The 12,662-nt window shown below is 40.5% G+C and overlaps 2 protein-coding genes and 1 long non-coding RNA gene across 6 annotated transcripts in view; 2 read left to right on the top strand and 1 right to left on the bottom strand.

Annotated features, from left to right (window-relative positions):
- The first annotated feature begins 3,874 nt into the window (after window positions 1-3,874).
- On the top strand, window positions 3,875-7,658 carry LOC118324102 (transcription factor Spi-C). 2 transcript variants are annotated; one of them, XM_035656246.1, is made up of 6 exons: window positions 3,875-4,033; window positions 4,221-4,255; window positions 5,013-5,226; window positions 5,339-5,451; window positions 5,637-5,778; window positions 6,804-7,658. In XM_035656246.1, the coding sequence occupies exons 2-6, from the start codon at window positions 4,235-4,237 to the stop codon at window positions 7,109-7,111; spliced, it is 798 nt and encodes a 265-aa protein (XP_035512139.1). In that variant the 5' UTR covers window positions 3,875-4,033; window positions 4,221-4,234; the 3' UTR covers window positions 7,112-7,658. The 2 variants fall into 2 exon arrangements, with proteins under 2 accessions (XP_035512139.1, XP_035512141.1); XM_035656248.1 differs by lacking the exon at window positions 3,875-4,033 and having other exon boundaries at window positions 4,167-4,255.
- Window positions 7,659-8,723: 1,065 nt separating this feature from the next.
- LOC118324098 (adenosine receptor A1-like) lies at window positions 8,724-10,395 on the top strand. Of its 2 annotated transcripts, none has more exons than XM_035656241.1 (3): window positions 8,724-9,270; window positions 9,394-9,861; window positions 10,008-10,395. In XM_035656241.1, the coding sequence occupies exons 1-3, from the start codon at window positions 8,933-8,935 to the stop codon at window positions 10,132-10,134; spliced, it is 933 nt and encodes a 310-aa protein (XP_035512134.1). In that variant the 5' UTR covers window positions 8,724-8,932; the 3' UTR covers window positions 10,135-10,395. The 2 variants fall into 2 exon arrangements, with proteins under 2 accessions (XP_035512134.1, XP_035512133.1); XM_035656240.1 differs by having other exon boundaries at window positions 8,731-9,270; window positions 9,394-9,857; window positions 10,008-10,330.
- The window catches only part of LOC118324114, a 7,679-nt gene continuing 5,343 nt past the window's right edge, over window positions 10,327-12,662 (bottom strand). For both annotated transcript variants that reach the window (XR_004796543.1, XR_004796542.1), the window contains exon 3: window positions 10,327-11,246. This is a non-coding gene — a long non-coding RNA (uncharacterized LOC118324114). The remainder of the gene's footprint in view (window positions 11,247-12,662) is intronic.

Raw genomic sequence — 12,662 nt, 5'->3', positions numbered from 1 at the left:
CACTCACAGCAAGAACGCAAATCAGCATCTTCGCACAAGGTTTGAGCTTTGAAAGTGAGACCAGCTGACACTTCCTAATCACAATTGGTGACATGTCCTCAGGCCTAAGGAGATGTGATGGAGACATACAACTGTAAGTTAAAGCCACTATGTGTTTGTGGAATAATGAGCTTTCAGCCCATTCATCTCAGTGTCCCTTTGCGATTTCTAACACATAGTGGCTTCAATTTGGACATAAGACTTGATTTGAACTTGTCTGCTGTGGGATTTGGCTTACATACTTAAGTATGCGGGTCCTTGTCCCTTGGTCCCTAATCTTGCGAGATTAATATTTAATGCTATAACCTGGAGTGGGGCTGAATATTAATATTTTAATATTTTTTTGTATGATGTTAATTACTGTACTAAACTTTAATGGGATCCACAATTCTGATACAACCAATACTACTTAATTGTTGATTACATCTGCTTTGTTTACTGCTATTGTGGTTGTTATTGTATTGATTGTATTGAAATTGGCTTTGGCATTTCTAATGGTATTGGTATTGTACTTCATTATTTAGAATCAATATCAAGACAAGATTTTCAAAATAAAATATGTTTTGACATGTGATGTAAAAGATGTTTTTTGCCCAAGTTTCGCAGGCAAATTACTCAATAACAACTTGTAGTTTAATTGTACATATATATGTGTACATGCATGCGTCGCAAAAACAATTACACCTGCCACATTTATTTGGCATTTTGTCAATTTCATACAAAAAATCTGTTGTGGCTGTGGTGTTTGCATCACTTGAGACGTGACAGGCTCAGGCTGATAAAAGAGAATTATGATCTGTGGTGTTGGGGTGGTGGACGATGGATATCTGTCTTGATGGGAATTGTATTTATAACTTTTGCTGTTTAAGCAAATATTAGATACACTAACTGATGTCTTACCACATCATAAAGATTATGGCCTACTCTGCGATTTGATTTGTTACATACTTTGTTACTGGATGTGCTTTCATCTGCTTTATATATACAGTTAGCATCCTAAGGGTTAAATAAGGTGCATGACATCATGCGCTTCAAGTACGGGAAACTCTCCTGATCACGGAAGCTATTTTTCCACCTTGCCGAACAGGTCTCCCTAACTGCCTTTGGTTTCACTTTAAAAGGCACACTAGTAAAGTAAACGCAAACAACTTTTGTAAAAAAAAAAAAAAAAAGAAAAATCTATTCATAATCAGTTTTATCAATCAAACCTGAATCAAAATCTATGTGTACTGTAGGTTCTAGTTGTTTGTACTTGCACAAGAGCAGACATGCAAAAGGTAAACAAAACTGTGATATGTGCATACAAGAAGATCAGCAATATGTCACAGTGCATATTGTGCAAGTGTCTGAATGTGTAGCTGTGTTTATGTTATGGCAGGTGTGTGTGAGAGAGAGAGAGGGAGAGGGAGAGAGAGAGAGAGAGGTTCACAAAGACTGCAATACTCCAGGTGGTCAGCCTGGCACACTGGGGGAAATCACCAGCACAATTAGCTCAGCTGCTGCTCTGTTTCAGTCAACCTTCTGATAGTTTTAGACATAAGCATGTATGACTGGACACATGCACAAGTACATATGCACATGTGTACACATTTTTATAGGTACAGTCCAGAACCATTGCTGATACTTGACCTTCCATGACTCTGAATTGTTTTTTTGGGTATTCTGATTGGTTTACAGTGTTGGGATCAGTGGTAATAAGTCATTGTGATGAATTTCTACACTAAACCTTGACATGTTGTAAAGTTATTGATGCCATTCCTGTGAGCGTAGTTTTTATCATGTTAAGATGATAGCCCAGGAATAAAACTCAGGGTGTAAATATCCGCCTCCCATTACATACGCATCATATATCATCAGCCCAAGGAGGTCACAGGCTTCTGGCACCACATTTGGATTTACTATGAGACTGCTTATCAGTCCATAAATACCTGTGTCAATGCCATTTTTAACTATATTCACAGAGGTTTCGTTTATTTCTTGAGGTTAAACGTCTGTCAGTATTTACATGCTTCATCCCAGCATGCATTGCAGAGAAACACCTTAAACAGGTCACACGTCCATCAGAAGGTTAACACAGTTACACAAAAACAATTCTCTGCACTCAAATTGGAAATGGTTGAAATAAGATTTGCGGTTGTAAAAGCTTCACCTCCGGGCTTCGATTCCGATTCAATAACAGTTTCTTGATTGAATCACTATCCTTACTTTAAGTACAGAGGCAGTGAATTGGCGTGAAGGTCTCAAAATTGGTTTACTGTCATATTTAACTCCAAACCCCAGACATATAAAGTCTCTGTTTATACAGCAGGCTGTTTGAGATCAGGTGGACAAGTTACATTTCTGCTTCAGTCTGTGTCTCTCAAACCAAAAAAGGTTTGGGGAAATCCCTTAGCTACACACACCCTGTGAAAAAAGGACTATGTAGCTATGCCAGCACTATACTGGAATCTACGTCTTCAATAAAATCACACGTAAGGGCAACAAAAAGGAACACGCTCACTTACAACACACAATCAAGCATATATTGAAAGTGAACTATGAATGACATTGTGTGTTCCTAATGTGGCATGTGATGCAATACCTGTGGCTGTTTGCTTCCCCATAATGGCTTATAGAACAATGTAATTTTTACGTAGCAGCTTTATAGTTAACTAATGTCCACAGAATTGAGCCTGAGAAGATTTTTAAGGGAGAGGAGTCTTTTATTCACTCACTGGTCTGTTGTTCTAGAAATGTAGTGGATTATCTCAATGAATGTTGGTATATGGCCATGGCGTGCTAAGTGAAGCTGATGATGAATAAGCCTGCTATAACAACTGTAGTTCTAGTCAGAAAAAGAAAACTTGACCGCTCATTAATGCAGAAGATTTAAGGGTATTTCACCCCCCCTTATAAAACGTCTCAGAAATGATTTATAACATACTAAAATGCAGATATCAGGGTTAACAACTTTAACTCCTCCTGTGAAGCATTCACAACTGGATGCTGTTATACAAACAGATAATTTCCTATAATACAGTTGTAATTGTAAAATATGTTTTAATGGGGGATGTTTTAATACTTTACATTAGCAAACTCTTATGCTTATACTTACTTATACTTATAGATGTCCTTATGTCTCTTTGTAACTATTATATGTTTATATAGTGCTTACAGATGATAAATAAACATAAACACATTTCTCACTAAGTCTTTTTTTCAGTTCTTGCACACCAATATTTTATCAATACATTATAAAAAACAAAAGGTTCAGAATATTGTCTTTGGCTACTCTTATAAACATTTCCCATGTATGGAAAAAGGTTTGTGAACTGCACCACATTTGATGACCACATGAGGCCAAGTGGGTATGGGTAAATAAGGTGTACATTACAGTGGATTGTGGGATGCATGAAAATATGTGAGCGTATGTGTGGGATTTGTTCCATATACATTCCAGATATTACATCCATATTTCTTCAAAACATGGAGGTAGTAAAACACATTTCTCCCATAATTTCTGTCTTCCCAACTGCAGAGATTCAATAATCACATTGTTCAGTCTTTTCAAAAGTGTTTCATGTTTGATTCCACCAGGATGTCATAATCTTATCCATGGTATGCTTTGGCAAATAAAATAAGAAACCACAAATGCACCACCAAGTTTTGATTCCATGAGATTCCATCAGCGAGTGCCTTCACAAGCTGAAGGCACTTATTAAATTGAATACAAGCTGTTATATCGAATACTAGCTATTATATTGAATACAAGCTGTTATATTGAATACAAGCTGTTATATTAAGGACAAACTATCTGAAGAAAGACAACCTTCATTTTGTAAACCACTCCCACTCAGGGGCTTGGCCAAAAGAGTGCAAAGGCTTAAAAGAGAGGTGACATTCAGGTGGGGCATCATTCAGGTGAGCATTCATATTCTCATGTCTCCACCCTCCAGTGCCTGAGGATACTACTACACTGAACCAGAAAACAGGAGTACATCTCTGACTTAACGAGGTACAGATATCGTCTTTGTTGTGCTCATTCATTCGGGCTCTGACTCGGTCTGTCCGTCTTTTGATGTCATATGACTGTCTGTCAGTCTCTGATAAGTTAGTGTGACAGCTTCTTTCACTTCTCTGTTTGTGTTGTGAGATTTGAGGTTTGATTGTGGTGTCTCACAAGGGTGTTTTTCTCTTTCCAGATTGTCCTTTAAGTATGTTGGCAGAAATGGAGACGGTGAGTCTGATATTATTTTATTTTAATTACTGTCTCTGTGTGTGTGTTTGTTTTTTAATCAGCCCATGAATGACAAAGAAAGGTGGGTTTTTTTTATATACAACTGGATGTTTCAGTAATAGTGTGCTCTAAAATATGATTTTGTTAACTGTAATTGACGTGTGTTGGCTTAAGGTACAGGGTCATTTGTATGAATGTCAGCTAAGCCACACATCACTGTTACCTGAATGGTACCTGTGCTGGTCAATGCACAAACACTTGCATAAATTTGCCAGTCAAACTAAAATACACATGATCACACCTTATTTTCAAGACAAACACAATACGCAGCTCAGATCAGGTTATATATTATACAGTTCACTACTGTGAATGCCATTAGTGTGTGTCATTTTGGGGAAATAATCATATTACAAGAATGATCACTGCTGTTTAATATCATGTAGAAAATGAATGATGCTTAGACTGTTCACAGCTCATTTTAAATTGATGAATGTATATCCCCGTGCAAACATTTTCACTGTACGATGCACCAGAACACAATAGTGCAAAACAAAACAATGAGGGGTTCTCATGAAAAAAAACAGCAGGTGTGCAGTCTGATAATAACAACACCTCAGGCTATGACTGACACGAGATAAATGCCACCCATCATGCAAAGTGTTTTCTGTCCATCAGCATCACACAAACAAACTCGCTGAGGTGTGAGCCAGATCGTGTATGATTTCTGAAAGCCGCCGTCTTTCTCTCTGTCTGTCAGATGGCTCATGTGACTGAGATCAGGCTGAGTGGAGATCGGGGGGCCTGGAACGGAGTGGCTCCCTCCTCCTGCCCCGAGGTGGACCTGGAGGTCATTGAGGAGTACCTGCAGGAGCACTCACTGGAGGTCCAGCCTGCGCACACACCTTCATCGCCTCCCACCGCCTTGGGGCAACAAATGCACGCACACTCCCATCAGGGCACCAAGATCATAGGTTAGTGTGCCGGAGGCAGTGATGATGATGAAATACATGAGAATGGGAGGATGTAGGTGCTTGTATATTTCTGTATCACTTATCTGACTTTGTCTTTCTTGTTTCTCCATAGTGAATAGCTTCATAGGTCAGCACCCGTATGTGTGGCAACCCCACACTCCAAACGAAGAATATGAAGATCAACCCCTGCCTCCAGCCTGGCGTAGTATCCATGACAACCAATGGGTGAGTTCAAGGACGTCAGTCTCTGAGTAAATGAAAGATTAATTACTTCTTCCATAGCTGATTACAACAGCACATCACTGTGTGACACATTTTGAGGCTGAACTTAAAGGGTTTTGATTCACTATTCATGATTTTTGAGTTACATTTGTGAATTATTTATTTGTTTTTATATGTGTTTGCTTCAGGACCACATTCATTGCTCATACGAGGTGCCTGCATACATCGACTCAGACTCCCAGTCCAGTAGCTCCCAATACCAGGAATACCAAGATTCTCCTTCCCCATCATCTGACAGGGGAGGCTCCCTGCCTCTCGCCCCACTTTCAGGTATACACACACACACACACAGACACACACACAGACATCACCACATGAAAGGGCATCACTTTGTGGTAAAAAGAATTAGGGAAATTATCAGTTTTCACCATATGTGATTTAAGCAATGTAATTGGAGGATCAGTATGATGTCAGAGTAGATAACACAGTGGTAATCAAACAATACCAATATTATATATATATAATATATATATATGCCCTAAAATATGACAAAATTGAAACAACTGAAGGAATAATTTTAATAAATAAATCATCTTACCTTTAGATGTTAAATTAAACTGCCTTGTTGTATCGATGCTGTATGCATGCAAACTTTTGTACTAGAGAAACAGAGAGTTCATTAGTAAAGTTCATAACTCATTCTAATTTTGAAGGTTTGAATATTGTGTGAGAACATGAATTCAACTGGAGCAGAGACTAGATTATTTCTATTTATTTATCCGTATTAATTGCACAAATGAAATCATACATTTCACATAATTTAACTCATATGTATCACCCATACCCTCTAGGGGAGATCATGGAAATCATGGAAAAATACAATAGCTAGTTTCGCATTTAGAAATAGTGCACTAGCCTAATTTACAGCAACCCAAACTGCACAAGAGGAAAGAGGGAGATGAGATTAGAAATTACTTTAGCAAGAAGCACTGTACTGTTTATCTTAATTAATTAACTTATTATGTACTACAAAATCCAGTAAATAAGACGTAATGACCTTAATACATTTGGACACAATAGGCTATTTCTTGGTAAAAGCTATTTTTCAACACTGCTAACAAATTATGCTGTGATGGGGACAAAATTGGCTATTTTAAAAAGTGTCCCCAGTGTAAATGACACCTATGTCCACATGTGAACCTGAGTACCAAAACTCTCAGCCATACAAAACCTAAACGTAACTACACATCAAACTTCTCTATATTTACTGCAAAACAATGCACGTACACACAAATATACACGTATGAGTCATTGTCACCTCATATTTGTATTTACATCCCCTTCCTCCTTTGCAGGAAAGAGGAAGGAGCGGTTGTTCCAGTTCCTGTTCGAGATGCTCCAGACGCCAGCAATGCGGAGCTGCATCTGGTGGGTCCAGTCCTCCGCCGGCACGTTCCAGTTCTCCTCTCAAAACAAGGAGCGCCTGGCGCAGCTGTGGGGCCGGCGAAAGGGCAATCGCAAGACCATGACCTACCAGAAGATGGCACGGGCGCTGAGGAACTACTCCCGCACTGGCGAGATCCATAAGGTGAAGAGGAAGCTCACCTACCGGTTCGATGAGAAGACACTGAGAGGTCTACAAGGAGACTCTAACACAGTGTAGCAAGCATGATGGAGAGTGTATATAAACGTAGAAATAGAATTAGCACAATGGATATTCAGAGAGAACCACTGTGGTTGTCCTATTAATGTCCTTTCTGCTGATTCTACTTCTATAGTATGTAGAAACAAATCAATACTAAGTATTTGAAAAGCCAGAAGATGACAGACTGTAGGTCAGAGCTTTCGGTAGATACAGAAAGCTCACTGGAGATGGTATAAGGGCCGGACATGAAATGTTGATAGTGATGCGAGGAAGCAAACTCACTGGATGGGCGTAGGGTGTGTGAAAAGTCAGCTGGCATTAAAGATTATGTAAATCTAAAAGGTTATAACATAATATCTACTTTATAAGTAGAACTTAAATCATTCTTAAAATAAGTTTTTTTTTATTTAAAGGTTTTCTGTTTTTTTGTGATTCTGTATTGCAGATATTCAGCACATATAAGGACATGTGATAGACTTTGTTACAAAATTAAGTTGTGTAAACATGATCTGTTTGTGTTGTGTTTTTAAGATGAATAAATAAATTTGAAAATATTTTCACAATCCCTAATATATTTTGTATTTCTATCTAATCTATTCTATCGCTAATAAAATAACAATCTACTCTATCATCTACTCTAATCTAATCTACGCCATCCCGTGAACAAAGACATATTATGTAGTTGTCAGCCAAGCAAACACAGATGTGCTTATAAACTGAAGCAAACACACTCATAGACACACACTAACACACACCCATAGCCAAAATTGTATGCAAACGTAAGCCATGCCATTGAAAAGCCATTAAAAACAGACCTGTTAATCAGTAACATACATATAAATTACAGTCCCTTCACGTACGACACACAGAGTAGCAGGACACCCACACACTGAACACATTTCTAGAATGAAGTTGCCAGAGTAAAACAATTTCCTTTTCATAGTCAAATGATGGGGCTACACACACGTGTGCTGAAAACCAAAAGACACATGAGCAAATTACATAATATCCAACACACATGGACTGCCTTTCCTGACTATGCAGGACAGCTTATACTTCCAAATGTTTTATTCTGGTGTGACATTTGATGAGTGGTGGAAAGTAACTACATACATTTACTCTACTATTGTACTTCAGGTATTATTTTGAGGTACTTGTACTTTGCTTGAGTATTTCCATTTTAAAATATTGTACTTTTAACTCCACTACATGTATTCGACAGCTTTATTTCCTAGATACTTTGTACATTTTACATATAAAACATATGATCAACTTATAAAATGTGATGCATTATGAGATATCAAACTACCCAACACCATATAAAGTAGTTCAGATCAGTGCAGTTACAACATTATAATGGCACTTACAAATAAATGCATTAGTAATATAATACAAATATGACACTGATTTGACACATTGGGGACATTTTGATAGTTTAGGTACACGCTTTACTTTCATTTATCTGTAATTTAGTATTTTTGGCTCATTCAGAAGTCCTCTCCTCTAGCGCTGATGCACATTCATCAGTGTGAACGTTTTTTTTCTCCGTGTTTTTTTTACTCACTGATGAAATACAGATGGCATCTCCACGGAGTTCACGCCTGTTGTTGTGTGTGCACATGGAAGCGCATGCATGTTTGCATATAAAAAGCATCTGTTCAATGCTTTTCTGGTCATTTGAAGCTGAAAAGCAGGAACACGCGATCTGAACAGCAAACACAGGATTATGTTGGACTTAACTCGGCTGTGGAATTCCTCCCACCTGTCCACAGCCTTCGCGGAAACCTGCTCTATCAAACCTCATAGCTTCTCTGTCTTGCCTGGTCTCCATCTTCAGTGATGGCTGAATGGAGTTGGGTGGCCTACACAGTCCTAGAAGTGCTGATTGCTGTGGCCTGTTGCCTTGGCAATGTGTTGGTGGTGTGTGCGGTGTGCATTGGCATCCGGGATTCCCTGCGGGAGCCAACCTTCTGCTTCCTCGTTTCCCTGGCAGTGGCTGACTTCCTAGTGGGTGTGGCGGCTGTACCCCTGGCTGTACTATTAGATGGTTGGGTGAGTGTGACCCCTGACCTATGCCTGCTTCTCAGCTGTGTCGTGCTGGTGCTGACTCAGGCCTCTGTGCTGTCACTGCTCGCTATTGCCGTGGACAGATACCTCCGGTTACACATACCGCTCAGGTGAGGTTTACACTCTAAAAAAATGGTTCACAGGTAGAAAAGCTTTATGGATAACATGTTACTTGTTGATTCCTCTCTCTCTCTCCTTTCCTTCCCTCTCTCTGTTTTAACCCTCGCCCTCAGATACAAAGCCCTGGCCACACAGAGGCGTTCATGGATGGCCGTGTGCGTGTGTTGGACACTCGCCTGTCTACTGGGGTTCACTCCTCTGTTTGGCTGGCGCAACTACTCCCCTCTAGCATCTGATTCCACCAATACATCTTCCCCTTCCTTCATCCCTCCACCCTGCACCTTCCTCTCAGTTATCTCCCTCCCCTTCATGGTCTACTTCAACTTCCTGGGATGTGTCATGGCACCCCTGCTGGTCATGACCGTCCTCTACACTCGAATCTTCTGGAGCCTGCAGGGCCGTCTGAAGGAGAGCTGTCCCCAAGCCCAGGCCTCTCTGCTCAGGGAGAAGAGGCTGGCCTGCTCACTGGCTCTGGTTCTCATTTTGTTCGCCGTCTGCTGGATTCCTCTGCACCTGATGAACTGTTTGCTGCTGTTTCATGGTCCTCAAGCTGTCACAGAGGGGATGCTCTATACAGGCAGGTAGCTTTTCTAGTAATAACACAGTCTACAGTTGGTTGTTTTTGATTTGAGATTTGTTTGCAGTTCCCCCAGAGGTTTATATTGACAGATCACATTACTTACCAGCAGTTACAGTGAAATCTGACAGTGACAAATCCATTTTTCAGGTATTCTCCTATCTCATGCCAACTCAGCAGTCAACCCTGTGGTCTACGCTTATCGCTTCCCAAAGATCCAACAGGCCTACAGTCAAATATGGAGGCGCTTCGTCATGAACATAAACTGTTGCCATAGGGACAAGCAAGTTCGCCGATCAAGAACAGGCAGCCGAGTCCATCACACAGAGACGTGTGGATCAGGAGGGAAGACCACGCCCTAACAAAAGGACCACAGGGTCATTTTAAGTTCAACATGTTTGAGGTTTGAGTTCATGGGACTTTGTGTTTTTTTTTAAACCAATCAAACAATAAAAATCACTGTCCAACAATCATTTAAGGTTTTATTACAGATAAACAATGGCAAAAATACAGGCAGCCAGTGAGTGTTTAAGTGAAATCCTTCATGTGAAACATTTGTAGTTTTATTGAATGAACGCCTGCATACTCTTTGTCCGCCATGTTATTCGGTCGCTTACCCCTTGTCTGCAAACTTTATTTAAGTCAAAGCTATCTCATGAGTCTCCACTGGAGGGGGCTCTAGACTAACAAACTTAACAGCTGCTGTCGTACACAAACCATGACACCATCATCATCTGCAGTAGGTGAGGAACAAACAATTTCAAGATCTCTTTCACTGATTTTTGGACAACTGATTTGAGGCAAGTATGACTTTATTGAGATGTACATATTTTTGAGTTACTCACTGACAGCTTCAATCAATGCATCGCTAACTTTTAGCAGCACACATAGATACTCGCTCATTTCTTTCCTGAGATCTGAGAATAAATTAGCCATGTGAGTGTGTCGAACATTCATGAGTGTTCAGTGAGCTCCTCAGGGAAGGCAATAGACTGTATAGTTATCACCTGAGCAGGGTGCAATCCCACCCACCAAACTATACAACCTACTACCTCACCCTGACAGAGCCCAAATCAAACACACCACACGTTCACGTCCTGTTAGGGAACATGAAACCTATTTCACCTGCTCTAGCAAAAAGAACAATGCTTGTCACAGTGCATTATGTTGATTGCTGCAAGCGTATGTTTTGATTGGACAGCATGATTGCCCATCTGGAGATGACAGTCGGCGAGTGGCTGACTCAGCTGTCTCCTTGGGAAAGACAGTAGATTGTATAGTTATCTCAAAAAGAGGTCACACAACCCCACAACTATTCAATCTACTACCTCAGCCCCAAGGACAGCATCCACGTTGTTTCAGCATCAAAGATCCACAAAGGTAACTCTCCTGCAATGGTACAGAAAAAAGAGACAGAGAGGGTTATCTTAACTAACGATTCTTCTATGTAAAGTACATGCAAGGTAAAACTGGGTAGGACTGCCACCGGTGAAGTGTATATTTACGTTGTATTTTAGGCCGGTTCAAATTCAGTCCCTGCACAAAGGAGTGTGGTCGTATTTTCAGTTTTATCTCTGTGTCTGATTCTTTGTTTTTGTTTCTGGAAATGGTTCAAAATCACGACTTATGGCTGAAAACTGCTAGAGCTTCATGACCACAAGTCTTCAACTGCCAAGAAACATTTATCACTTCTTAACAAAAGAAGACCCTGTGAGATTTTACATATTGCCAAATCCTCACCGATTTACCAAGCTAACCAAGCTTTTTTTTTTTTATGCGGAGCTGAATGTCTTTAGGAAATCTGTTCCATTAAAATAAATCAAAGACAAATAATTTAACGGTAAGCAGACATCGGAAAGTGAGAGCACTAATGTGTGAAAGCCCAACAAACAACTCACTGGCTTCCTGAGACTCTGGCATGTGATCGAAAGAGGGAGAAAAAAAGAGCTGCTCGACTCTGTGCCAGGAATTCGTTTCCGTTTTTGCCAAAAACTGAGCTCATTCCAGTGGGCTATCCTTGTGTAGGCTGGCTGCAGCTTCTCAGACGGAGGTACACACACAGATGCCTGCAAATATGGCTTCCACCAGCTGCCTCTGATTGAATACAAGGCTGGGATTCTGCCCCCCAAAACACAACAAGGAAACACAAAATGGCGTCTCACACATCGGCCATTTTAGGTCTGCTTAAAAACACTATAAGGTCTACCTTTCAGGTTCGTTTTCCGAGCCTGCTGTCCCACGATTAAGAAAGAGCAACTGCTCTATCGAGAGTGATGGAGAACCAATCTTGTGCCAAGAACTGAGACGAAGCCAACAGACTATCACGATGGCACACTGACTATCACGGGTACAAAGTAAGAGAGCAGCTCTAACAAAACTTATAAGTGAGAGAAAACACATCATCACGTACAGCATCTCCATCTTCCTGTGAATTTACTCACACCATTAACAGTTCGGCTTCGGCACTCATACTGAAAAAGCAGACTGCATTTTTGGTTTCTTAAACTTTTTTAAATTTCACTAAGACAGACCTTGCTCATCCTGAGGCGGCTAACTGCTAAACTCTTCGGGGATAAAGGTGAGGATGGGCCAGCAGGTTAACATTGCAGCGACTGAAGGGTTAATGAGTGCCAGACTAAATGCCAGACCTGGGCCTCAGATAGACAGAGAAGGGGTTAGGAGGTACCCTGCCTGCATAAATTAGCATACAGCCACAACCCCAGACTTGGGCCAGACCAGCCCATAGTTAGCATGCAGTAGACCCTGCTAGTCTGATTACAGAAGACCAGACAGACAGAAGGGAGT

This window comes from Morone saxatilis, unplaced genomic scaffold, assembly GCF_004916995.1.
Source record: "Morone saxatilis isolate NCDOM2014 unplaced genomic scaffold, NCSU_SB_2.0 Contig15, whole genome shotgun sequence".
Classification (NCBI taxonomy): domain Eukaryota; kingdom Metazoa; phylum Chordata; class Actinopteri; family Moronidae; genus Morone; species Morone saxatilis.
This window is presented reverse-complemented; position numbering and strand designations above follow the sequence as displayed.

Coding starts and splice junctions, on each gene's coding strand:
- LOC118324102 (XM_035656246.1), top strand. CDS start 4,235: ATGTTGGCAGAAATGGAGACG. Junction 5,227..5,338: donor TCAGGGCACCAAGATCATAG/GTTAGTGTGCCG, acceptor GTTTCTCCATAG/TGAATAGCTTCATAGGTCAG. Junction 5,779..6,803: donor GCCTCTCGCCCCACTTTCAG/GTATACACACAC, acceptor CCTCCTTTGCAG/GAAAGAGGAAGGAGCGGTTG.
- LOC118324098 (XM_035656240.1), top strand. CDS start 8,933: ATGGCTGAATGGAGTTGGGTGGCCTACACAGTCCTAGAAGTGCTGATT. Junction 9,271..9,393: donor CGGTTACACATACCGCTCAG/GTGAGGTTTACA, acceptor CCTCGCCCTCAG/ATACAAAGCCCTGGCCACAC. Junction 9,858..10,007: donor AGAGGGGATGCTCTATACAG/GCAGGTAGCTTT, acceptor TCCATTTTTCAG/GTATTCTCCTATCTCATGCC.